Source organism: Monodon monoceros, unplaced genomic scaffold (genome assembly GCF_005190385.1).
Source record: "Monodon monoceros isolate NGI ecotype Baffin Bay Population unplaced genomic scaffold, NGI_Narwhal_1 Super_Scaffold_13, whole genome shotgun sequence".
In the NCBI taxonomy this organism is placed as follows: Eukaryota; Metazoa; Chordata; class Mammalia; order Artiodactyla; family Monodontidae; genus Monodon; species Monodon monoceros.
Genome location: NW_021703769.1, coordinates 28,749,605 through 28,777,169, shown reverse-complemented (window position 1 = coordinate 28,777,169; position 27,565 = coordinate 28,749,605). Strand labels below are relative to the sequence as shown.

The 27,565-nt window shown below is 44.2% G+C and overlaps 1 protein-coding gene across 1 annotated transcript; it reads left to right on the top strand.

The window, feature by feature from the left end:
- The first annotated feature begins 10,603 nt into the window (after positions 1 to 10,603).
- ZNF343 (zinc finger protein 343) lies at positions 10,604 to 24,334 on the top strand. Its single transcript, XM_029221833.1, is given in 4 exon segments — positions 10,604 to 10,910; positions 15,590 to 15,855; positions 16,030 to 16,089; positions 22,287 to 24,334. Coding segments are annotated over 3 exon segments (1,059 nt in total). The 5' UTR covers positions 10,604 to 10,910; positions 15,590 to 15,671; the 3' UTR covers positions 23,102 to 24,334.
- Positions 24,335 to 27,565: the final 3,231 nt, after the last annotated feature.

Below are 27,565 nucleotides of genomic sequence, written 5' to 3'. Positions count from 1 at the left end.
AATAGCTCACAGATATTGTGTGTCTCCCCTGATGGGGCACCAGGACCCTGTCCCAAGGCTGCACTGTTGTTTCTCTTGACTGTTTGTTCCTCCCTGGTCTTGCATCCCCTCCCTTCCCTAATTAACAACTGCTTGGATCTGCTCGTTGGAACTCAGGGGAGGTCGTGGAGACTGAATGAAGCCTCTTTCCTGTAATCAAAGAAGTGGGGGACACAGAAGGGCTTTGTGCCCAGGAGCCCCACAGGCCCTGCTCGGTGTCACCCCCAACCCACTTGCCACAACTCTTTGATTGCACTGGCCACACTTGGCGACTTGAATCTCTCTCCCTCCCCTGTGTTCCCGCAAGTGTGAGGCAGCCCTTGACCCTCCACAATGCTAGAAAAAAGGAGGTACCCCGTATTGTTTGTGGGGAGGGATCAGGGGACCCCCCAGGAAGCGGCGTGCTGAATTGAGTTTTAAACGTGAGGAAAGTATCTTGGGCTGAGGTGACAGCAAGGACAGGGCAAGAAGTCTGCCACGTGTCCTTTGGTGGTGTTGCTGGGTAAGTGTGAGGTGAGGCCAGGAGGAAGGTGAGGCTGATGGGCAGGCTGGGCAGAATGTGGAGGAGACTGGCAATCATATTTCAAGGATACAGCACCCTGAAGGGCTTTGATCAAGGACACAAGCCTCTCAGACAGAGGGTTAGAAGCAGGTGAGTCATATAACCTCTGATGCTGTGTCACTTAATTCTAAAAGTTTTGCCATCCTTGAGGAAATGCAGCCATTGGATATGCAGTGTCTGAAAACAATATCCGACTCCTGCCACCAGCAAGAGAGAATAGGCATCCTGCCTGGTGGTCTCTGGAAGTTGCAGGGCAGGTGGGGCAGCCATGGCTGTGGAAGATCTTTCCAGGTTTCTGGCTTGGGTATTATAGTTACACTGCTGTCCACATTCTTTATACTCCTTTCCTGTGGAGATTCTGAGTCCACTTGGGATGGTCAGCATTTTGCCAGATGTCTGATTCTGGCTTATATTCTCCTTGCATCTTTGCCACTTCTCCAGGACGGTGGGTACACGAGGACTCAGGCACACAACTCCACTGGCCTAGGTTGCAGGTTTCTTCAGAGGATGAGGAGGTGGTGTACCTGATACCATCCCAAGAAGCCCTGTAATAAGACAAGCTCTGCTCCTTACCTGGGGAGACGCAGCAAGGCAGAGGTCAACACTCCATCCACGGGAAGGAACTGCACCCCGAATCATCACGTGGAGGCTGGTGTCTGAGGAGATCCTTCGAGCCTCTGGGAGGATTCCTTCTCTCTTTTGCCCTTGAGTTTTGCCTCAAGAGTTGCCTTTTCTTTGTGGTGATTTCACCATGACTATAAGGTGAAATCTCTTGATTTCACATATTTGCAAGTTTTAAGAAAAGCAACCTACTTTGAGGACAGTGAGACCAAATCAGGGGGTGCAAAAACACATCTTTTAACTTTTCATAAAATATTCTTTTTCTCATTCTGCTCAACACAGGATCTAGCTAATTAATACTTGAGTTACATTTATCGGACATTCAACCCAACATAAATAAACATCGCTCTGAAGAATAATAATGTTGGAGTGGTATTTTATCACGATGGTGAATATTTCTATTGCTATGGTAAGCTCTGTAGTAATTCTCTTTCATGGGTGTGGCTAGATCTGAGAAAACAAAATCCTAAAATCCAACTAAACGACAACAAAATGATGTGCGATTTCAACAAAAGTCACAGGCATCCAAATCTGATGGTCCTTTTGTCTCAAAACCCCTCATTAATGGGGAAACTTCTTGGATCATCTTGTTAATTTAGCTCCCCAATTAAAAAAACATACCTCTATATAATTAGCTATGGGTATCTGCTTACAAACATCCAGTGTCCCTCACAGGATGTTGTAAACCAGCACAATGGAGAGGATCCAGTGACAGGAGGGAACGCCCTCCCTGGATAAGGTGAGCTGGCAGGTGGCCGGATGCTTACCTTCCAGCTACTAAGGTGCACCAAAGAGCTCCCTGTGGGGAAGTTTGTGGTGCAGGGTAGCAGCGGGACCATAGAGATCTGGACAGCAGCCATGTTTCCCGGCAAGCTCGGGGGCATGTATTAAGAACAGGCTGATTCTAAGGCTCCTTTGGGCAGGCTCTTGGTTCCTCAACTTTCCTAGATCAGTACTGAGGGTCGCGCAGAGCCCTGAAAGTGTTCGCAAAGATCTGCTGTGTTGTGTCTGCCATTCTGGGCTCTTAGTCAGGAAGGGAGACCCACATCCAGGTATTTGGGACCTCAGGGAGCACTACTCCCAGGGAGAGGATGATTCTGGCCAGATAGAAGCCGAGCAGATCAAGAGACCTGGCTGGGCATGACCCATGGCCCATGAAGAATACTGCAGCCAGGCGGTGGACGGGGCCATGGGCTTCATGCGCCTGCTTCTTTCCCCTCCACCCCAGGAATCAGTCAGGCAGAGAGCTGGGAGCCAGGACTCCGAGGCCCTGTTACTTCTGCCCGTAGGGGATAAGGACAATTAATAACTGGAATGCTCCTCACAAGCAAGCCATTTACAGATGTCACCTGAATCAGACAGGTGACAAATCTCTCTTCAGTCCCCATTATATATATATAGGACATAAACAGGATACTCCATTTCTTCATCTGTTTGGTGGAGGTAATTCTGCTACGAGTCCTATAAGGGTGCTTTGGGGAGAGAGGGAGTAATGTGGCTATAGCAGGAACACCCCGAAGCCCTGAAGAGTTCAGTGGGGTCCCCTCGCTCACAGCCCCACTTTTAGCAGAGCACAGACCGGGGGCCCTTTCCTCTGCTCCTTGATGCACCTGCTGCAGTGCTCTTTACCACGGCGGCAGAGAGGTCAAATTCGCTCCACTGCTGCCCACCTCTGGCCTGTGCTGTGCTCCCTCGGGGCCATGTGGCTCTGGGAGCAGGGTGGCTTCTCCTGCATCCCCCAGAGCAGCACTAAACCCAGGACACGGTGTGCGATCGCCTGTCATCAGCAGCTTGCGGATAACCAGGTGTGGTTGTAGCAGAGCCCTGGGCAGGAAATCCCAAACAGGGACAACTTAACAGCTTGAAGCTCCTTGGCTGCTTGTGCCCTGCCCTGCTCCCCCAAGTTTTTGAATGCCGCCTGCCATGTTGTTTCTAGAGTTCAATCCTCCTGGTATGATGCCTCTCATCTGATAAACTAGACTGTCAAGTTGATCATGCACAGAGCGGGGTGGAGAAAAAGACCTTTACTGAGCTGTATATTCCCCATGGTTTAAGATCCCTGGGAAACTCCCAGCCATGTGGTTGGAATGCTGCTTGGTGAGCATGGACCATGGGAAGGAACCAGAAAGGGTGCAGGGGGCTTCACTTGTTGAGATGCATGTATCTGTCAGGGATACTACTTACCTGCCTCAGTGATTTGGGTAAACTCTCATGAGTCCTCACTCTTTTGATGTTTGTTTTTATTGTCTGGGGGTTCTTGGCTATCTGTTTATATTTAACCTTGAGGTACTGAAAAGCCATGTGGAAGCTTTCTGCCCATGGGCAAGCCTTGCTGATGGGGGGCCTCACTTTAGGACAGGGTTCCGAGCATTATTGACATTTAGGACCAGGTAATTCTTTTTGTGGGAGCTGTCCTGTGACTTGAAGATGTTAAGCAGGTCCCTGGCCCCTATCCATTAGATACCCATAAACCCCCAGCCCCCTCCTCAGGTGAGACGACCAACAGGGTCTCCAGATACTGCCAAGTGTCCCCTGGGGGCAAAAATGCCATGGGGTTGAGAGTCACTGTTTAGGCTGATGAGGAAGGGATAAGAAACACCCACTCAGCTTCTGTGTGCATTTTCTTTCCCAGAGAGAAATCTTCCCATCTCCTGCCTGAGGAAAACAACCTTGGCTGCCAGTGTTTGCGAAGCTGAGGAAGAGGAGGCCGAGAGTCCCACTCTTCAGTATGTGGGTTTTTACTCAATTCTCCTGTCTTCTGTGTACCTCATCTTGCCCTCAGTACAGAGCTTCTCATTTTGTCAGCCTCTCCAGAGTCAATGGTGAATCTTCTTCAGGAGTCGGGGAGAGGAACTGGGGTCTAAGGTTCTAACTTTTTGTTTGTTTGTTTGTTTTCTAATATCAGCTTTATCAAAAAATAACAGCTTTACCAAAAAACTCACCCGTTTAAAGTGTACAATTCAGTGGTTTTTAGTACATTCACACAACATTTGTTTCTGGGTTTTGGAGGTGACTGCTTCATTAAGTTTTTCTAATTTGGTGCTGACTGTGATTATAGTTTACACTTGCTCTGTGGTAACCCTTTCCTGGTGAAAGTTCTGTGAGCCACGTGTGCCCCAAGTCCAGAAGGAGGGAGGGAGCAGAGCCAGCTTGCACAAAGGTTGAGCCTTGTTTGGGGTTTCGTCTCCCCTTTGTTCAGGAACACGGCCCACTCCCACCCCTTGGCACCTTGCAGAGGGCTCACTGCCAGCTGGTCCCCTCCTGGCTGTTTGGTCGGGCTTGTAAAAGTTGGGACAGGGAGGCCACCAAGGCAAAAAGTGGGGACTGGGTCGGTGGCCATTGGCACTTAGCCTCTGGGGGTGGGGCTGGGGGAGGGTGGCATAGATCTTAGTCTCTGGAGCTGAAGGTCAGGACTTAGACCTTGGGTCAAAAGTTCCGAACTCAGGTTCTGGGGTGAACAATTCGGGAGTCCTGAGGGAACAGAGGGACCCTAGCCGCTGGAGGGAGAGCGGGGACTAAGCATAGGGAGTGGTTACCGGGGATCCAGGTGGACTTTGGGAGGGAGACTCAGTGTCTAAATCGGGACCGGGGAACTTGGCCTCTGGGACCAGCTGTGCGCAGGATGTCCCCTAAAAGGCCCTGAGAGCTCCGCGGACTCCCCGGGAGGTTTTCAGGTCAAACCCGGCGCTCTCCATCCTTAGAACAGGGGCCAGGAAGGGACCAGGTTTGGGAGGCCGCTACTCCGCGGCCCTGGGGGAAGCCGGGGGAGGGGCTAAAAGGCCTCGCATTCTCCGCAAAGGGCCCTCGGCTCCCCCTGCGGTTCCGGCCACTCTCCCACCCCAGCGGACCGGAGAAATTGCGCCTGGGTCCTGGCGGAGGTCGGACGCCCCCTGCCGGCCAATCCGGGACTTGGCCTTTGCGGCAACCCCGGGACAGACTGGGGCCAGAACCAGAAAGAGCCTCTGCAGGGGCAAGGCGAGCCTTAGTGGGCCTTGGCGCCGGGAGACTCTACCAGTGTTTGTTATATGTGCAAACAAATTCGAAATCACGCGTTCCTTGCCAAGGTAAGAATTAGAACAACTTTACATAAATCTAAGCAGTATAATTAAAAGAGGCTCAGATCTTTGATCTCAAAAGTAACTTCTTTTGAATTAGAGCGTATACAAATGTAACCAAGCAGTTTAGTTAAAATGAAAACTAAGCTATATTGATTTCTTATAGTGAGCTAGAAGCACATTAGCTCAGAAATGCAAATTAGCTCAGAAACATTTCAAACTAAAAGATCTTATTGCAAGTTACAGCAAATTAAGATACATCTAAGAAGTATTCCTAAACCTAACCTGGCATGGGAAATTAGAACAAATTGCGTTTGTGTGAAGTCAAACTTAACAGCACTCATTTAAAATAAAATGTGTGATCTTTATAAAGTCCTATATAAATTTTTTTATGTGCAAATAAGCTCAGAAACACACCGTCACCTCAAAAGTACTATCTTTGTGCAAATTAGAGCAAATTAAGTAGGTTAAGTGAAAACAGTGTTAATCACACTTATATGTAAAGTAAATCAAAAGTGCATTATGTTGTTAGTGAAAATAAAGATGAAACTAAACTATGTGTACAAATAAGCAGTATGTTTGCAAACAAACAGTATGTTTGTTAACAAGCTAAGAATCAGACATTCCCCTCTAAGGAAACTTCTAATGGTTAGAGAGAGCAAATAAGAATGAGTTAGAACCAATTTAGATAAATCTAAGCAGTATTAGGGAATATGTCATTATTCTTTAATTTACCTTGTGAGGAATTAGAATAAATATAGTCAATACTAAGCATTTTAGGTGAAATCAAGCTCAAAATCACTCATTCATTTCAAATGAAACTTCTTATTCCTCCTTAGAGATATCAATATGTAACAGTTGATATTAAAACAAATACAGACTCAAGTGTTCCCAAAAGGACCTTCTTAGGGTAACTTAGAGTGTATTTAAGAGTTTATGTGAAATCAAGCTCGAAATCATTCATTCATTTCAAACAGCTTCAGAAGTACTTTGTAAATTTTACATATGCAAACAAGCTCAGAAAACACATTCATCTCAAAATTTTCCGTTTTCCTCAATCGCTAGGGGGAGCTCCTCAGGCCTGGCACAAAGACCCCTCTTTTCCTCATGACAGACCGAAGCTGATTTGACTGAGACCACCAGTAACTATGTCCCTACTTCCCCCTCCAGAGGCTGAGTCCATATTTCGGCTCCAGAAACGAAGTCCTAATCTCCAATTTCAGAGGCTAAGACCCCACTCCTCACACCAGAAGCTAAAGACCCCACTTCTCCAACCAGAGGCTAAGTTTCCACCACACACCCCACTGGCTAGGTCCACATGATCCCTTACAGAGGCTGCTGGGTCCCAGTTTTGGCTGCAGCAGTCACCTGGTGCCACAGAGACTACATCCTGCTTCCCTCACCGGAGTCTAAGTCTCTGCTTCTTGATCCAAAAGCTAAGTCTTCAGAGCTCTCCTCAAAGGTTAGGTCCACACTCCCCTCTCTAGAGGCTGAGTCTGAATTTTGGCTCCATAGGCAGTACCTACCTCTCACATGAGAGGCCGTGCCCCTGCTTTCTTTCCAGAGGATGAGAACCCACTGCTGGCTCCAGAGCCTAAGTCCCAATCCCTCTTCCAGAGGCTGAGTCTCCATTTCAGATCCAGAGTCTAAGTGCCAACTTGTGCTGCCAGTGATTCCCCTATATTTTGCTTCAGAGGCTACATATGTCCGCCTAGCCAGAGCCAACCGACAACCTTCCCAGCTGGGTCTCCTGCTGGGTCTCCTTCTCCTTAAAGTGAGTTAGAGTGTATTTAGTCAAAATTAAGCAGCATATTAATAAAAACAAGCTGAAACTCAGACATTGTTCTCAAGAGAAACTGTAACTTCTTAAGGAGTTAGAGTGTAGCTGGTCTAAATTAGCCAGTGTAGGGACTTCCCTGGTGGGTAAGGCTCCATGCTCACAATGCAGGGGGCCCAGGTTCAATCCCAGGTTGGGGAATTAGATCCCGCATGCATGCTGCAACTAAGAAGTCTGCATGCCGCAACTAAGATCCCACGTGCCACAACTAAGACCTAGCACAGCCAAAATAAATGAATAAATATTTTTTAAAAACTTAAAAAAATAAATTAGCTAGTTCATGTGCAATCAAACTCAAAATCACTCATCCATTATAAATGAAATTTATAAGCTTCATAAATGATATATAAATTATATATATATATAAACTAGCTCAGAAATATATATATGACACAAACACAATCTCAAATTACATTAGAGTAATGTGCATCTAAGCAGTATTAGTGAAACCTAGTTCAGAGGCAGACTTAGTCCTCAAAAGTACTTAACTTACAATGGTAAGTTAGTGGAAATATAGATGAAACTGTGCAACCAAGCAGTATATTTGTATACAAGCAAAGAACCAGATATTCCTCTCTTCTGAAGTGTGAAATGGTGAGATAGTGCAAATATAAATGATTTACAGCCAAATTACATGAATCTAAGCAAGTTTTAGAGGAAATAACTCACAGTTACATGTTTTTCTCTTACTTTCCTTGTTTTTGTTACTTACAACAAATTAGAAAGAATGTAAGCAGCTTAAGTGACAACAATGTCAGAATCGTACATTCATATCTAAGATAACTTCCTATGGTGATTTAGATAAAAATCTGTCTGGAACTAAGTAGATCGTTGAAAACAGGCAGAAAAACCACACGTTCAACTAAGGTTCAGGTTCAGGAACATTTGAAATGAAATATCTCATTATGAGTTAGAGCATGTTTAGATGAAACTAAGCTTTTTATGTCAAACAAGCTCAGAATCTATCATTCTTCCTGTATTAGTCTGAGTTCTCCAGAGAAATAGAACCAATAGTGTGTGTGTATGTGTTTGTGTGTGTGTGTATTTGTAAAGATGGAGGTTTATTGTAAGAAATAGGCTCACACAATTATGGAGGCTGGCAAGTCCAAAACCTGCAGTGTGGGCCAGCTGGCTAGAGACCCAGAAGAGCCAATGGTGCAGTTCCAGTCTGAAGGCAGTCAGCTGGAGATTTTCCTCTTGCTCTGGGAGGCCGGGCCTTCCACTGATTGGATGAGGCCCACCCACATTATGGAAGGCAATCTGCTTACTCAAAGTTCACTAAGTTAAATGTTAATCTCATCCAAAAACACCCTCCAAGTTGATGATGCTCGCAACTACAAAGACGTCCAGAAGCCAGACCCTCCACAAGCCAACCGGAACTGCCTTCGCCGGGTGACCCTGAGCGCCGAGGGTGTGGACCTGGAAGCCGTCACGGAAGCGGCCGCAGAGGCTTCTGGGGAGTCTTTCAAGCGAACAGGCAGAGGGAACAGACATTTCATTCGGGAACCACTACCTGTTTATGCATGGGTATTTTATAAACAGAGACGGGTAGGCTGTCACTACATAGCCACTGTCGTGGTAAATTAACCGCGCGGTCCACAAGCGGCTCCTGGGACGGCCATCGGGAAGGGAGTCCGCGAGGATTCTGGGAACTGTAGTTCTGGTGTAGTTGAGCGGCCGAGGGCGGGGTAAGCGGTCGGGTCCTCTCTGGAGAGCGAGGCCTGCCGGGCACGTGGCCCCGCGGTGTCCCTCCCCTGCTGCAGGAGGGTGGGGATAGGCCGGGCAGGGCCTAAGGTTGGGAGCTGGGGAGGAGTGCGGCTGCTGGGGGAGTGCGGCGGCCCAGGCCGGCGGGTTCGGGCGGTTTCGTGCTTGGAGGAGGGGGCGCGGCTCGAGGTGCGCGTTTGTGGCGGGGAAATGGGGTGACTCCTCTAGCTGCGAATCCCTGAATTGCGGGGCGTTACGCGGACCTTCACTCCTCGGCTGGGGCGAGAGACCTGGAACTCAAATTTCTTTCTTGGAAACGGGGTGGGTATATTCTGGGCCAAACAATTTACGAGTAGGGGGCAGCTCCAGTGCGCATCCCCGGCGTTTATTTGGGGTGTAGGGGTGTGTTCAGCCAGAGCCAAATAGACATCCCTTGTGATGGGGGCTGGGGGCGCGGCTTGGGCCATGTGTCCCTGGGTGTTGTTTGGCCTGGGAGCACTTACGTGCGTCCCGCATCTCTGAACGGTTGTGGGAACCCAGGACTGATCGTGAATGTCAAGTTTTGTTTTTGATGGGGCTGAATATGACCCAATGGTGATTGGGCGGAGGTGGGGTGGAGGAGAGAGCATCTCAGGCCCTGCTCTGCGTTGGCTTGTTGGGGGTGGGTGGAGGTGAGTTCGACGTGGGCAAAATATCCGTAAGGGGTGGTGGAGTGTCTTGGCTCTGGAGTTCCTTGGGTTTTTAGAAAATGGGGAGGTTTGGGGCCTGAGGCAGACATCCTACAGTGATGGTGCACTGCACCGCTGGGGCCTGCATCTAGGCAGTTTTTTGAGTGCAGGCAGGTCTGCTTCTCTGGGATCTCTTGTCCCACGGTTTGTCCTCATCCCGGGGCCCACTCTGCTTTATGACAAAGATCCCAGATTTGGTTGTAATGTAAGTGGCTTGTTTGGCTAATTCTCCCTCTTCTTTGAATGCTTTTCCCTCATGTGTTGGGGTTCAGACCTCTAGTTTGGGACTTACCCAGATTAGGTAGTGTGGGGACCTCTGAGGGCTGCTGGCCAACTGTCCAAATCACTTCTGGGATCTGGTGAAGCCCAGGTATCAGGACTTTAATTTTTGGGTAAAAGGTCAAGTTTTAAACCCGCGCAGTAGAATAGTACAGTAAACTCACATGGACGTATCACCAGATTCAACATTCATTAATTCACAGACAATCCTGTTTCATATACGTCCCCTCGACTTGTCTTTGGATATGCTTTGAGAACTGTCACACCCGGTAGGGGTTGACCATCACTGACATTACAACTCATCCAACAGGCTAAGCCCATGGCACTCCACAGCTAGAGATCAAATCTAGGCACTTTCTAGCTCTGTTACCTCAGTTTATCAGAAGACCTAACTCCGGGCCTTTGGGAGACAAAAGTTGTACAGTGCCTGGAATTGTCTGTGGTGTATAGTAAGAGTTTAGTAAGTGTTAATTATTATTAGTAACAAAGGATGATTTTCCTATTTAATAGCATATCAGGACAGGCTGTATTTTGATGCCCACACATGACTCTGTCCCCAGGAAGCTGTCTACATTCTTCTTTGACAGATCTGAGGCTGTTTTTTTTTGTTTTTTTTTTTTTAAAAGAAGAGGAGCACCCATTATTTTAAGCTTGGGGATTTTTAGCTTGGTATCTGGGGGCCAAGAGACAGTCCTGAAGCTCACACTGCCTGTTTCATCCTCAGGTTCACCTTCTCACATCCCTGCCTGCCCAGAGAGGACTGTATAGAGAACGAGAGGACTTCTTGCAGGTGGATACCACTCACCTTCCATGTTTCTGCAGTGTCTTCTGTTCTCCAGACCTTGGGCAAATTTCCTTTGCTCATCCTGACGTTTTGTGCCCTGCAGTGTTCCATTTGAGGCTCAGAGGACCTGCTTGTTTCTGTATGATACCAGGGCTGATTTAAGGGCAAAGGCCTTTAACAGGGAATATTACCCCAGACAAGTGCTCTCATTCAGGTTACCACCATCCTTGCCCTAGCAAGGTTTCATCCTGGCTGCTGGATTCCCAAGACTGTGTCAGCTGTTGTAAAATAGAAAATGATGGTAACTACCATTTATTGGGAGTTGTTCTGTGCCAGGCACTGGGCTTTACAATCTCTGTAATATTTTATTCCCTCAGCACTGACTTATTTGAACAAACCTACGCTCACATATGATTCCTCTCTTTGTTAATTGTGACGGATAAGAGTTGCACTGTTAATTTCTACAACACATCTTTGGAGCATGTAACTGCTGCTAGAGGGCTTTCTTCTAAGTTAAAACATAAGAACAAAATTACATAATTAATGCCTTTTTTTTTTTTTGGTGATTAACTTTTCACATAGAAACTACAAATCCATCATCCAGCATCAACAATAATCAATTCATGTTCAAGGTTGTTTCATATACCACCCCTGCCTCCTACCTTTTTTTGCAGAATTATTTTAAAGCTACTTCTAGACATCGTATCATTTCACTTATAAATGTTTCATTATGTGTCCTTAACTGAGAAGGACTTAAATTTACTCTTTTTTAAAAAACTGAGGTATAATTTATATACAGCCAACTGCACAGATCTGAAGTATATGTTTCAATGGATTTTGACAGACATGTACTCCCATGTAACCATCACCTCCAACAACTGGAATTTGTGTCCTGTTTCAGAATTCTTTGCCTACACCAAAGTCATGATGGTATTCTCCTATGATTTTTTTTCCTAGAAGCTTAAAGTTTTAGCTTTTACATTTATGTTTATGATCCATTTTGATGTATTTTTTTTGTGTATGGTTTGAGGTTTTGAGGTTTGACATAGTACTTGTTTATAGCACCATTTGTTGAATCGACTCTCCTTTTACCATTGTATTTATTGCTTTGGTGCCTTTGTTGAAAATCATTGTCTAAGTGTGGGTTTATTTCTGGACAGTCTCTTCTGTTCTGTTAATTTAATCAACATCACACTGTCTTGATAACTTCAGCTTTATACTAAGTCTGTTTTTTTATATTTTTAAAAAAAATTTAAAATTTATTTTTAGCTGCGTTGGGTCTGTGTTGCTGCGCACAGGCTTTCTGTAGTTTGCAGTGAGCAGGGACTACTATTTGTTGTGGCGTGCGGGCTTCTCATTGCAGTGGCTTCTCCTGTTGCGGAGCATGGGCTCTAGGCACATGGCCTTCAGTAGTTGTGGCGTAGGGGCTCTAGGGTGCGTGGCCTTCAGTAGTTGTGGCACGCGGGCTCAGCAGTTGTGGCTTGTGGGCTCTAGAGTGCAGGCTCAGAAGTTGTGGCGCATGGGCTTAGTTGCTCCGGGGCATGTGGGATCTTCCCGGACCAGGGATCAAACCCCTGTCCTTGCATTGGCAGGTGGATTCTTAACTACTGCGCCACCAGGGAAGTCCCTATACTAAGTCTTGAAACCATTTATCATAAGTCTTCTTTTACAGGGTTATTCTAGCTATTCAAGGTCCTTTTCATTTCCAAATATTTTTTTGAATCAGCTAGATGTTTTCAACAAAAATAAGTCGTGTGGGATTTTGATTGGAATTGTGTTGAATCTGTAGATCAGTTTGGTTAGAATCGACGTCTCAAGAGTACTGAGTTTTCCAGCCCACAAACTAAGTATATCTCTCTATTTATTTAGGTCTTTAATTTCTCAAAGTAACATTTTGTAGTTCTCAGTGTAGAATGTTTGCACATCTCTTCAAATTCATTCCTATACATTTTATGTTCTTGATATTTTTGGAAATGTTTTTAAAATGTAACTCTCCAGTTGTTTCTGACTAGTATTTAAAAATACAGTTGATGTTTGTATGTTGACCCCTCATGTCCAGCCACCTTGCTAAATTTAAATTAACTTACTACTTCTAGTTTTTTTTTATTGAGGTATAGTTGATTTATAATATTATATAGGTTTCAGGTGTACAACATAGTTATCCACAATTTTTAAAAATTATACTCCATTACAGTTATTATAAAATATTGGCTATATTCCCTGGAGGGTATTATGCTTAGTAAAATAAGTCAGACAGAGAAAGACAAATTCTGTGTGATCTTACTTATATGTGGAATTTAAAAAAGCTGAACTCAGGGAAGCAGAGAGTACAGTGGTGATTGCCAGGGGCTGCAGATAGGGGAAATGAGGAGATGTTGGGTACAAACTTTCTCTCTCTGACTTATTTTGTTAAGCATAGTACCCTCCAGGTCCATCCATGTTGTTGCAAATGGCAAAATTTCATTCTTTTTATGGCTGAGTAATATTCCATTGTAGTACATGTATACCACATCTTTATCCGTTCATCTGTTGATGAACATTTAGGTTGTTTCCATATCTTGGCTGTTGTAAATAATGCTTCTGTAAACATTGGGGTGCATGTATCTTTTCAAATTAGTGTCTTTGTTTCCTTTAGGTATATACCCGGAGTGGAATTGCTGGATCATATAATACTTCTATTTTTAGTGTTTTGAGGAACCTCCATGCTGTTTTCCACAGTGGGCGCACCAATTTACATTCCCATCAACAGTTCTCACCAACACTTGTTATTTGTGTTTTTTTGGATGATGGCCATTCTGATAGGTGTGAGGTGATATCTCACTGTAGTTTTAATTTGCATTTCTCTGATGGTTAGTGATGTTGAGCATCTTTTCATGTGCCTGTTGGCCATCTTCATGTTCTCTTTGGAAAAATGTCTATTCACATCTTCTGCTCATTTTTTTTATATTTTATTTTATTTTATCTTCCAAAAAATGGATATTTTTAATGTATTCGATTAGCAAAGATTAAAAAGTTAGATAATTCCTAGTGTTGGTAAAAAGTTGGAAAGCAGAATTGTATATTCATTGGTGGCAATGCTTCTTATCCAGTCCATGTTCTGTGTATACTGAAAATTTGAGGTCTCTAGGTGCCATACTGTGTTCTTCACTAAACATCTTCCCTTTTTTTAAAATTAATTTTTATCAGAGTATAGTTGCTTTACAATGTTGTATTAGTTTCTGCTGTACAGCAAAGTGAATCAGTTACACGTATACATATATCCACTCTTTTTCAGATTTCCTTCCCATCTGGGTCACCACAGAGCATTGAGTAGAGTTCCCTGTGCTATACAGCAGGTTCTCAAATTAGTGATCTATTTTATACATAGTAGTCTATACATGTCAATCTCAATCTCCCAATTCAACCTACCTTCCCTTCCCCCGTTGGTAACCGTAAGTTTGTTCTCTACATCTTTGACTCTATTTCTGCTTTGAAAATAGGTTCATCTCTATCATTTTTCTACAGTCCACATATAAGTGATATTGTACGATATTTATTTTTCTCTTTCTGACTTCACTCTGTGTGACAGTCTCTCGGTCCATCCATGTCTCTGCAGATTTCTGCCCTTTTTTCTTTTTTAAAATTAATTAATTAATTAATTAATTTTTGGCTGCGTTGGGTCTTTGTTGCTGCGTGTGGGCTTTTTCTAGTTGTGGAGAGCGGGGCCTCCTCTTCATTGCGGTGTGCGGGCTTCTCATTGCGGTGGCTTCTCTTTTTGCAGAGCACGGGCTCTAGGCGCATGGGCTTCAATAGTTGTGGCATGCAGTCTCAGTAGTTGTGGCTCGCGGGCTTAGTTGCTGCCTGGCATGTGGGATCTTCCCGGGCCAGGGCTTGAACCCGCGTCCATTGCATTGCCAGGCAGACTCTTAACAAATGCGTCACCGGGGAAGTCCCCCCATTTTTGAATTGAGTTGTTTTTTTTGATATTGAGTTGTATGAGCTGCGATTTTTTGATATAGAGTTGTATGAGCTGCTACAACTTCTAGTTTTTATTTGGACTTTTGGATTCTAGGATACAGTCATGACTGCAAACAAAGATAGGTTTATTTCCCATAGATAATCATTTTTATTATTTTTCTATATATACCTCCAGTATTTAAAAAAATTTTTTTTGAAGTCCAGTTGATTTACAATGTTGTGTTAATTTCTGCTGTACAGCAAAGTGATTCAGTTATACATATATCTGTTCTTTTTCATATTCTTTTCCATTATGGTTTATCACAGGATTTTGAATATAGTTCCCATGCTATACAGTAGGACCTTGTTGTTTATCCGGCAGTATTTTTTATGAAAAGACAATCAAAGATTAAACACACATATTAAACCCTGCTCCCCACCCCCCACCTTTCCTAAGGGGGTCCTTGTTAAACTGAACCTTTTAACTGATATGTAATAAAATATACCCACCACTTCCTTACTGGCTTTTGGATTTTATGTGTGTTTTTTTTTGGCCATGCCCTGTGGCTTGCGGGATCTTAGTTCCCCCATCAGGGATTGAACGTGCGCCCCCTGCAGTGGAAGTGTGGAGTCTTAACCACTGGCCTGTCAGGGAAGTACCTCCTTGTTTTTTTTTTTCTTTTAGAGTAGGTTTACCTTTCCTCTGTTCTCAGAACATGAGAGATGGTGGAATAATGCAGTGCTTACAAGTGGCACTGTCACTTTCAGTCACATTTCTTTGTCCAGGGCAAGTCATGAGACCAAGCCTGACGTCAGGGGCAGAGAATTATACAGAGAAACAAATAATTGGGAATGTTGATGATATCTACCACAAAGGGCCTACAGGCTAGAAAGGAATGAGGTAAAAAAAAAAAATGCAAGGAACCTTGTGGACTGAGACTCTATGTATATTGTGTGAGAGGACAGGATCCCTGCTGAAGAGGCACAGGCATAGGGCCCACAGTAAGGGTCCCAGCAATGTCAAATTGCTTCTCTGTCCCACAGGTCCTGGCTGCATGGCAACAAGTTGGGCTTTTATAAGTAAGTTTTGGAGGAATCACACCAGGCAGCAGAAATTGATCTTGAGATGAAATCATTTCTACCAGGCCTCCTGGCAGAATTTCAAGGCGAACACGGGGCTGACTCTGGGGCCATGACGTTGCCTGATCCTTCTGCCTGGAGAGAGCAGGACTGGGAGGAGATGTTGCCTTTGGAGAACAGGGAAGTTGCGGAAACAGTGAAGACACCGACTCAGAATCACAAGGCAAAAGGTGAGAGCTGTTGAGGGTCCAGAGAGGTGAAGAGGGGGAGCAGGGCTCCAGGTTTACTGCGAATGCCTTGTGATCACAGGAAAGGGGCGACTTCCTCTTCACAAGTCACGGAGGAGCTGCTCTGACAGCACCATGGGAGCCCCAGTTTCTCATAGCTTCTTTTTCCTTCTCTAGGTTTGCCTTCTCACAAGACTGACTGGCTTCAAGAAAAGGAGGGAAAAGTCCAAAATACTGGTGAGTTGGGGTTACATTTATTTAAAGTCTCTCAAAATTGCTCTTAAGGACATGTGGCAAGTAGCGAAACATTTATTCAAGAAAATCTACTAAATCAGCAAGAGTCTGTGGCATTTGTCCCACAACCTGCTCCCTCCTGGTCACCCTTCAGCTCAGTGTAATGGAAGCTGTACTCCAAATGGGTACAGCTAAGAAGATGGGACTTTCTTCCCCCAGTTCCCAGTCTTTTTCTCTGGGAGGGGCAAGCTACCAGCAATTCTTATTCCCCCCAGCTCAGTGTGGCAGGCAAGTATGGCCAAGAAGTCTGGCGTTTTCTATCTCCACTAGACCCTATTTGTATGATGGAAGCTCTGTCTCAGGCACAGGTGGTCAAGAATCAGGAGGGACCTTATTGCCTTCTCCCCATCTTGCTCATAGGGCAGACAGAGATCCTGTGCTAGGAGAAGCATGCTGAGAAGAAAAGGAGCTGCCACCCCTGCCCAGTGCCCCACTGTTAGGGCAGGAGTGTCACACTGAGCGAAGTGGTCTGCCAGTCCTGTGCCACCTCTGAGTAGTGGTGCAGAGGTCCTGCCCTGGTGGGAGGCAGGCCATAGGAACAGAGAGCTCTACAGCGCTCCCTAAGGGGACTGGCTTTGTGTGGAAATGAGCAGGGAAGTTGAAGTCTTAGGGTGTTGTTGAAAACAGTGAAGATTTTGGTGGTGAGCAATTAAGAGGAAACTGAGAAGCCTGTGATAGCAACAAGGGAAATGGCAGATCACCTGGAAGTTTAACAGAGAAAGCAGGGAAAGAAATTGCTGAGAGGAGCTCTCCTACGGGTCGGAGTAAGTCTCAAATACTGGCCTCAAAATTACCCCTGCAAAAGGATCTGACTTTAATTGGATCAGACTATGGAGCCATTTATACTCCAGGACATTGTTGAAAACAGTAGAGCAGTCAGCAACCAATAGTGGAGGCTAACAGTCGGGTGTGATACCAATAGAGGCAGACCTGCTGGAAGCTTAACGGGGAAGTCAAGGAGAGACACGAAGAGAGCCCTCTGTCAGGAGGGGGAAGGTCTGGGTGACTGTGTGTTTGCTCAAGGCTGCACCCTCTGAGGAGCCACTGCTTCAGGGAAATAACCTTCATCGAACTAATCCAGACAGGTCTCAAAACAAATGAACAAGCAGACAACCACAACCTAGGAAGACGGCAGGGTTGGTATCCAGAGTTGCTACAATATTTTACCTAAAATGTCCAATATTCAAAGAAAAATTATATAGATAAGGGGAGGGAGAAGGAGGGAAAGGGAAAGAAAGAATATATGAATTTAAGAATGAGAGAAAGCCTAAATAAATTTTCCTGGTCTGTAAAATGAAAACAACTTTTCAGTTCTATGAGTTAAATTATAATCTCACTGGATTGTAAATTCATCTTCCCCTATTGGTTATGAGTTGTTCATTCATTGATACAAAGTTATACTCCTAGAGAATGTCCAGTGGGGTTGGGGCTAGGAAGCAAAGCAAGCTAAATGCCCTGCTTTCATTTCAGGAAGCTTATTGAAGTCTAGGCAGAACTTGGAGATATTGTGGGTTTGGTTCCAGACCACCATGGTACAGTGAATATCACAGTAAAGTGAGACACATGAAATTTTTGGTTTCTCAGTGAATATAAAAGTTATGTTTACACTATACTGTAGTCTATTATGTGTTCAATAGCATTATGTGTGAAAAAACAATATACATATCTTAATTAAAAAATACTTTATTGGACCCTGGAGGTCCAGTGGTTAAGACTTCACCTTCCATTGCAGGGGGTACAGGTTCGAACCCTGGTCAAGGAGCTAAGATCCCACATGCCTCACAGCCAAAAAACCAAAAACATAAAACAGAAGCATTATTGTAACAAATTCAATAAAGACTTTAAAAATGGTCCACATCAAAAAAGTCTTTAAAAAACACTTTATTGCTAAAAAATGCTAACCATCCTCTGAGCCTTCAGCAAGTTGCAGTAGTAACATCAAAGATCTTTCATCAGAGATCACTGTAACAAGTATAATAATAATAAAAACATTTGAAATGTGAGAATTACCAAAATCTGACACAGAGACACGTGGTGAGCAAATGCTGTTGGAAAAATGGCGCCAATAGACTTGTTTGACATGGGGTTGCCACGAACCTTCAATGGTAAAAAACTTGATGTCTATGAAGGGCAATAAAGCAAAGTGCAGTAAAATGAGGTACACCTGTACTGCTCTACGTGATGAGTGAATCATTAAGGGCTTTATTTTGAAGAGGTTAAAATACCAGGCAAAGACAGATTTTGCAGATCCCATTTAGTATAACCTGAACTCTTCAAAAATGCTTATTCCGGGCTCCATCTGTTCACTCCTGCTTTTCTCTATGGTTGAAGTTTTCTTTCATTTTCTCCTCTAAATCGTCTCCATTCCCTAATGCCCAGCACAAGCCTTGTGTACATGATGCTTTTTTTCTTTTCTAGCGCATGCTCTACTCTTCATCTCAGAATTCCTCCATTCCTCAGGGTCATTGAGCACTGCTTTAGGTTTTCAAATTGATTCACAAATCATTTCTCCAAAGAAATCAAAAGTGTCCGAGGACCAGGAATGAGTTTTATGCATCAGTTATGTACTCCTCAGATTTTAACACAAAGCTGTAGTAATAATGCCCAGAAGAACTTGATACAGAGAACCATGTACTCTGAAAAGAATTAGATCAACTTCTTGCATATCCAGACTCTCCGGGGCCACCAGCTATGTTCCTCATAGTGGGAGGACTGATGGGGACTTGCTGTATGTCCCTTAATTTATTGCTTGTTTATAGGTACCAGTTACATTCAGGGATGTGGCTGTGGTCTTCACAGAGGCAGAATGGAAGAGACTGAGCTCTGAGCAGAGGGACCTTACAGAGAAGTGTTGCTGGAGAATTATAGGAATCTGCTCTCGTTGGTGAGGCAGTGTTCTTTCCTTCATTAATTCAGTGGAGATTTACTGACCACCTCCCATATGGCAGAAAATGTTCTAGACACTTAGAACATGTTAGTGAATGAAGTGGTAATCTCTGCCCATGGGGAATTACTTTCTACTGTAGGGAGACAGCTAACGAAAAGCTTCATATTCAGGGACATTATTCTTATTTAAAAATTTTTGCATATGTTTAATTTTCTTTTTTATTGAGGTATAGTTGATTTACAGTATTACATAAGTTTCAGGTGTACAACGTAGTGATTCACAAGTTTTAAAGGGTATACTCCATTTTTGGTTAGTACATATATAGGGATATTATAATATGGTATGTTAGAAGGTGCTAAGCACTACATAGTAAAAAATAATAATAAAATAGAACCGGATAAAGGAGTATTAAGTGTGAGAGTGTGGCTGGCTGAATTTTGAAACTGGGTATTTGAAATCACCAAGAAGGTAACATTTGACCAAAGGGAATTAGAACTCTAGGTATCTAGGATAAGAGCATTTCAGGTGGAGGGCCTAGTCGGTGCTAAGGCCCTAAGGAATTGGGGTGCCTGCTGGATATAAGGAACTACAACGGAGGCACAGTATGCAAGGGGAGAGCAGTGAGAAATGCCTTCTAAGACAGAAGTTAACATTAAATATCAAAGTTTGTATGGCTTTTGAGTTTCATAAGCCATATTTTTTTCATTTATTTAAAAACTGACATTGATTCTTTAAATCTAGGTTGATAAATACTTTTGATTGTGATATTTCTCTGGATCAGGGGTTGGCCAACGTTTTCTGTAAAGGGCCAGAAAGTAACTATTTTAGGTTTTGTGGGTGATATGGTTTCTGTAACCACTCTCAACTCTGCCCTTGTAGGGTTAAAGTAGCCATGGACAACAGGTAAATGAATGAGTATAGCTGTGTTCTAGTAAGACTTCTGTGGACACTGAATTTTGGATTTCATGTAATTTTAATGTATCATGAAGTATTATTATTCTTTTGATTTTTTTCCAACTATTTAAAAACTTAAAAGTCATTCTTAGCTTGTAGACTGTGCAGAAATAGAGGGCCAGATTTAGCTTGTGGGCCGTAGTTTTCCCACCCCTTGTTCTAAATCAGTGCTGTCCAGTAGAAATATAATGTGAGCCATGTGGGTAATTTTAAATTTCCTAGTAACCACATTTAAAAAAGTAGAAGTAAATGGGTGAAATTAATTTTAATAATATCTTATTTAACCCAATATATCAAAATATTTTCATGTCAACATATAATCAATATAAAAATTAATTAGATATTTTACTCTTTATTTTTGTAGCAAGTGTTCAAAATCTGGTTGTTATTTTATACTAGAACACATTTTCGCTCAGACCAGCCACATTTGAAGTGCTCAGGAAGCATACAGCTGGTGGCTACCATATTGGATAGTGTGGTTCTAGATATTCCTGTAGTTCTAGATAAAGCAGGTAGAGAAAAATTACATTTTTGGAGACACAAACTAGTTTTAGGCAGGAGTTTCTTCAGGGGTTTCCTTAAATGGCATGGCTATTTCCCTGATACGGATTAATCAGGTTTACTTTTTTCATTTTCATCTTCTTTGTCATGTTTTGATCTGATACCATCTAGTTTGAGCTCCATCTAATTAAGTGTGGATTCATCTGTTTCAGTCTGGTTCTGTGTGTTTTGATTTGGCCTTAGCTAGTCAGTCTAACTAGATTTTGTTTTTATTTTTCTCTTGTCATATTATCTTCCTTCTCTGTGTTAATATGTTTAACGGGTTCCAAGGAAAATGTCAAAATGACCTTGTTCAGATTAGTCTTGATATTGAATGCCTGGATCCCACTTGCATTTCTTGAAGTTGTGTCCTTTGTCTTGCTCAGCACCACAATATCCTGCAGTTCTCCTGCCTCTTATGTCTCTTGTGGGCTTTTCTCTTACTTTTTTCTTCTCTTTGGAGTGTAAGGGTCCATAGGACTAGTGCCACATACTCTTTTTTTCTATGTCAGTATTCACACCCTTGAACAGTTTGTGAACTTCAACGATTTTACCCATCACCTATTATAATGAATCCATTTTCTTTGTCACTGTCTCACCTGTGCTTTATCTTCATATTTCTATTTGGTTACAAGACAGCACAAGTTTATTCTCAAACTTATTTGAGATAATTGAGATCATACTATTTTTCCTCCTAAACCAGTCTCTCTTTCTCTAGTTCTTCACATGTTCATGTTATGATGTCTCTTCCTCAAAGGTGCTCCCTGAAATAATCTTTAAAGCTTTCATAGGGGAGATATTTCAGTTAGTTTAGGCTAGGTAATGCTGTGATAACAAACAACCCCAAACTTTGCAAATGTTCATTTCTTACTTAATATCTACTGTCTACAGTTCAGGTAGACAGCTCTGTTGGTTCAGCTCTGCTGGCTCTGGGATCTAGGCAAAAGGAACAGCCTCTATCTGGGTCATGGGATTCTTAAGGAAGAGGGAAAACAGCCATGATAGAACCATACTGTGCCTCTTAAAACTTGTTTGGAAGAAGCACTAACTTTTCACTAACCTTTGTTGGCCAAAGCAAATCCCATAGCCACGTCTGATGTCACTATAATGGGATTAGTTTGGGCACAAGGTACCAGAATCCTGAAATCATGGAGCATGTCTTTCTGTCCACTGCGGAATCCACAATACTTTAGTAGAGAACCTAGTACTTAGAAATTTTTAGTATTTGTTTGTGGGTGGACAACTGGAAATTCAGATTTATTTCATATACAGTCTCTTTAACCACTGTTTCATATACTGTTTCCTACATTTGAAAGCCTTCCAGACCTAGTGACTTTTTTTGTATATCAGTCTTCTATTTTGTAATAGAAAAGGCACGAAAGAGATTTCCACATAGGTCATAGAGACTGTTACCTCCAAGTAGAACAGAGTTGTGGACAGTCTATATCAATGTGATACAGACTTAGATGATTTAGTCAGAGGAAGAGGCTAAGGGTAGTTGAGGCTACTTGCAGAGCAAAAAGGTTCCTGGTCTGACTGACATATAGAAGATGCTTTTGTTATGGATTTTCTGGATTGCAATAGAAAATGGAATGTGTAGAAGTGGAATGTAAAGGAATTATTGGTGGGAAACAAATTGTGTTGTATGTATATTGTCAATTACAGTTGTGGCAGTAAGACACTTTCTGTCCTAAGACAAGGCAGAACGGCCCAGCAGCCCTACTTAGGGCTTCTCTAACTGAAAACCTTCTTTCTCCAGCAGAACCAAAGCCAGAGATTTACCCCTGTTCTTCCTGCCTTCTGGCCTTTTTCTGTCAGCGGTTCCTCAGCTAACACACGCTGCAGATCTTCCCGGGTGTGTGTGTAGAAAATCACTTCCACCTGGGGGATTCTGGCCTGGGGCATCGGGGGCAGCAGTATTCTGCTCACAACTGCTGGAGTGAAAACACAGAAGGCCAAGAGAGAGAAGGTGACTCCAGACTCTGGTGCTCGAGGACAGAGGAGAGACGGCCCTTACGTGCATTGCCCAGCCCACCCTGAGAACAGTCAGCAATTCCTGGAGAAGGCAGCGCAGTGGTATAAATAGAGCCCAGCGCAGCCCAAAGGGTAAACCCTTTGCAAGCAGACAAAGAAATGAAGGAATTAGAAACCTCAAGCTCTGGAGCAGTCGACTGTCAAGAACGTGAACTAGACTGTAGCCCCAAATCAAACTGCATTACAAACCAGGTCATCCTCTTAGGGGAGAAGCTCTATGTCTTCAGGGAGTGTGGGCGAGGCTTTAAAGATAAGTTGAACCTCATCAGACACCATTGGACACACTCAATGGAGAAGCCTTATGTGTATAGTGAGTGTGGCCGAGGTTTCAGCCAGGTGTCAACCCTTATTAATCACCGGAGGACACACTCAATGAAGAAGCCTTACATGTGCAAGGAGTGTGGGCGGGGCTTTAGCCAGAAATCACTCCTCCTTGTGCACCAGAGGACACACTCAGGGGAGAAGTATTATGTTTGCAGGGAGTGTGGGCGAGGCTTTAGCAACAAGTCAAGTCTCATAAGACACCAGAGGACACACTGAGAGGAGAAGTCTTGTGTATGCAGGGGTCCTGGGCAGGACTTTAGCAATTAGTCGAACCTCTTCTTACGCCAAAGAGACATGCGGGGAGTAGTCTGTATGTGTGTGTGGGGTGTGAGTGAAGCTTCAGAGATGTATTGACCCTCATCAGGCAGTGAGGCACATTCAGGGCAGGAGCCTTATGCGTGCAGAGTGTGGGTAGCTGTCAACCCTCAATGCACAAAGAGGACGCACTTAGGTGGGAAGTATTGTGTGTGCAGGGACTGTGGGGAAGCTTTAGCAATAAGTCAGCATTTATGGAACATCCAGTGGCCGACTCAGGAGAAGCGTCATGTGTTCAGGGAGTGCTGACAGGCATTGGGAAAAGAACCGACAGGAGGGCTCCAGATGGCTCACTCAGGGAGGAGCTGTGTGTTTGCAGGGAGTGTGGGCAAGGCTCTTGTGATCAGTCAGCTTTCTTCACACACTGTAGGGAGAATCCTTATGTGGGGATACTGTGGGGCTGCTCCAGCCAACTGCTGCTGATAGCTGCAGAGATGAATTCCTCACTAGACTTGCTCTCAGCCACAGGGAGCTGCACTTCCCAGGGATGCCTCCTGGCCAACGACTGATTGATACGGGGAGACAAAACCCTAGCCGGACTCTGCTGGGACAACTCCACAGGGTCATCCCAGATCCCAAGGTCCCCATGAAACTGAATGATCTCAAACACATTGCAGGTCAGCTTCTTCCTCTGCCCAGTCCTGTCCTCATTCACCGATAAGCCACTCAATTCTCTGCCTCATTGTCTCTCCAGGGAATCCACCCTAAGATCTCATAAGCACACAAGGAGTGTGGATGAGGCTTTGGCTAAAAGTCGCTCCTCAACAAACACCAGAGTATACAGAATAGAAGCTCTGTGCGCGGGGAGAATGGGTAAGGACACCTCAGGATGCATCAGGGAGCAGCTTTTGAGGGAGAAGCTTTACAAGGCAGGGAGGGGACTGGGAAGATTTAGCAATAAGTTACACCTTCTGGTGCAGCCGAGGACACTCAGGGAGTCCTATGTGGGTGGGGTTGTGGGCGGAGCCTTATTCTGGCACCCCTCCTCACAGATCACTACCTCACTCACCTCCTGGGGGGGTTTCAGAAGTCTTGACCCCCACCCGTCCCCATACTCTTTGAGGGTGAAAATGGCAGTAACAACTTAATAAACATGTTTTTCCACTTTTTGTAACCAGATGGAATAAAAAAGTAGAAGGCTTTATTTAAGTAAGAATAATCAATTTGTTTTATTTTCAAACACCAATTTTTTCCCATGTTTTCATGTCTTTCTGTTCTCATAAATTGTTCAATAAGCTCAGGCTATGTACCTTAGTCACTCATCTGTCTGGAAAGGAATTAAATTTCACAACCTGGATTTCTGCATGAATTCAACCCTTGAGAAAAAATAAGTCCCAATCAACCTAGTAGATTTATTGGAGGATCTGATTCGTTGCATGGGGAGGATGATGTAGGTTCTGGAGACATGCCCACCGAAGCAAGGGAATTTCCCGGGTCTCTGGGGGCTGGGTTGCCTCTTCTGACTGATCACTCCCTTTGGCTTCTGTGAAAGCTCCCTTCCCTGACTTCTGTCTCTTCCTTCTAGTCTCTATTCAGGTCTCTGCTGTATCCTTCTCTACCACTGAAGCATGTTTTTCCTTCCAGATTCCAGAGTCAGGTCCTTTAACCACGCCCAAACTGCTCTCCAGTCATGAATCATTGCTTTGGGTCTCTTAGCTACTTTGGTGTCAGATCATAAGTCTAAAGACCCCTGGGGAATTCCCTGGTGGTCCAGTGGTTAGGACTCTGTGTTTTCACTGCTGAGGGCTGGGGTTCAATCCCTGGGCCCTAATCCTGCAAGCCACGTGGGGCAGCCAAAAAAACAAAACAAAAAAACCCCTAAACACAGCTCCAATGCCACGTCCCCTCATCCCTCCAATCCTAGGGTCTAGTCCTGCTAATGACACCCACATCATCCCTCCACTAACTGGTCCGAGATAACCTGGTCATACCCCTGCCCTTGTTTTTCAGCCCAAGGACCTGGCCTTTAATCACACCCTTTCCTAGTCTTCCTCCCTCAGAGCCCAAATTGCCCAGATTTTTGACAACTCTGCATGCCCTGGCTCTGACTTCTACGTCCTAAGCCAGAACTCTTTACTGGAGAGGGTTGGCCTCAGCTCTAGCAAATTTGTTTGCTCAGTTGGAGTTTGCCAGATCCACAAAATGGATATCAGGCTTTGAAAATCAGAAAAAGCACAGGCTGATTTTGTTGCACTATCAAAGAGGGGGGCAGTAAAAGAGAGTCCAAAGGCCATGAAGTCAGCTTTCCAGTGGGTCCTGAGTCAGCTCTGGTGGAGAGGATGTGAGTGCCGGGAGCGTGGGTCCCCACCCTTTGCCACATTTCCCGTCATGTTTCTTTGCTGGAACTGCCCCTATAACATCAACAATTTGCTTTGGGTCAGAACTGGAAGCCACAGAGGGAAAAGTGTTTATGGGTATGCAGTCTCTAGGGTCTGAAGAGGGATAGGCCCTCTATGTTCCAGATGACCCCAAGACCCCTCCCTGTGTCCTGCCATTGGGAGAGAAACATGTGAACAAATCAGCACCTTCCTTTGGGAAGGAAGGGTGGGAGGAAAGAAAATGATGCAGATTCTTTTTAACTGAAGTCCCTTATAACCTGTAGTGACCTCAGACGTGTTCCAGGGAAAGGACTGTCAGTCCTAGCCCAGCAAAGGAAGAGGGGTAGGGGTTATCTTTCCAAGCCTGGAAAGGGGCTTCCCCAGACTGCTGCTACTCTGTCCTTTATCTCTAGGAAGGACCACTGGAACCAGCTCCTGTATTCCGTCCCAGCAGGAAGCAGAACAGGGGTGTGTGAGGTGAGCTCTCCCTCCGAAGAAAGGAAGGTACACATCCCCACTCCCTAGGATTTTCCTTTCTGCCCCCAGGGAGGAGGAGCTCAGACTTAAAATAAGAGCTTATTTCCGACAGGAGGTCAGTGGCCTCAAACTCAGAGGCCTGCAGTGTCCAGGCAGGTCCTATACTAATGAGGGGGTCAAGCCTCGATTGGGTGGGGGTGCTTTGGGGAACTGGGGAGCTCAAACTCAAGTTGCTTCCTACATCCTTCCTGGCCTCCTCACTTGACCCCACTCTAGAAAGCCTTGAGCTACACCTCGTTTGGGCCTTTTCATTTAATGATCCAAATGTCCTGCCCCTTTTTTTGAGCCATGACCTTGACTTCAGAACCCTCCAGCATTCTTCCCCGTGTTCAGTTTTAGAAATGTCTTTTTCATGTTGAGTTTTGCTTAGTTTTCTGAAAAACAGGGCAGTAGATTATGAAAAATGAACATCAGTTTTGATATGGGAACATCTGACCCAATAACACAATGGTGTGGAAACTCCGTAATCTGACAAAAGAACGTGTAAAAATGTGATGATTTGGCGGCACCTTGTGTGATGAATCCATGTGAGGGCCACCTGTGGGTCACAGAGAGGATCTGGGTTGGGGGGACTTTCAAGATGGCTGGCAATCTGACAGCCCCTGGCTGTGAAATTAGGTACGGTGGGTTAGATTTAAAGTGACCTAATTTATACACACAAGCTCTAATCTGACTTTTAAATATCTGTACATATATTTCTCATATATTCAAAGTAAGCATGTATAAATTTTTTATCAATTTTTTTCTAAAAGAAAACAGATAGTAAAGGATTCTTGGCAAAACATGAGATTTTCTCATTGCATAATCTTTCTCCTAATGGAAATACCATGTTATCCTTTATTTCCTCCTAATTAAGCATGACATATATAAGGGATAAAAATCCATATTCTTATATAAAGATTATTTTTATCTAGCTCTGTACCCTATTCATTAATTTTAACTTCATTATCATTTTGGAGAATAGCCAAAAACTCTACTGCCATTTTTTAAAAAAAATTTTTAATTATTATTATTTTTTAAATAAATTTATTTATTTTTGGCTGCGTTAGGTCTTTGTTGTTAGGCTTTCTCTAGTTGTGGCGAGTGGAGGCTACTCTTCGTTGCGGTGCACGGGCTTCTCATTGCAGTGGCTTCTCTTGTGGAGCATGGGTTCTAGGTGCGCGGGCTTCAGTAGTTGTGGCTCGCGGGCTCTAGAACGCAGGCTCAGTAGTTGTGGCATACGGGCTTAGTTGCTTCACAGCATGTGGGATCTTTCCAGACCAGGGCTCGAACCCGTGTCCCCTGCATTGGCAGGTGGATTCTTAACCACTGCACCACCAGGGAAGCCCCTCAACTGCCCTTCAAAGAGAAGTTTAGGACAGGTTGAAATATGACATTCTAGAATCCTAAAAAAAAATGAAACCAGATTTCTAGAGTTCCAGCCATCAGTGCTCTAAAAAGGATAAAAGCATTCCTTCTCTGTCTGAGTGTTGAGGCAACAGCTGAGGATTGGAAAATCTCACAAAGCCAG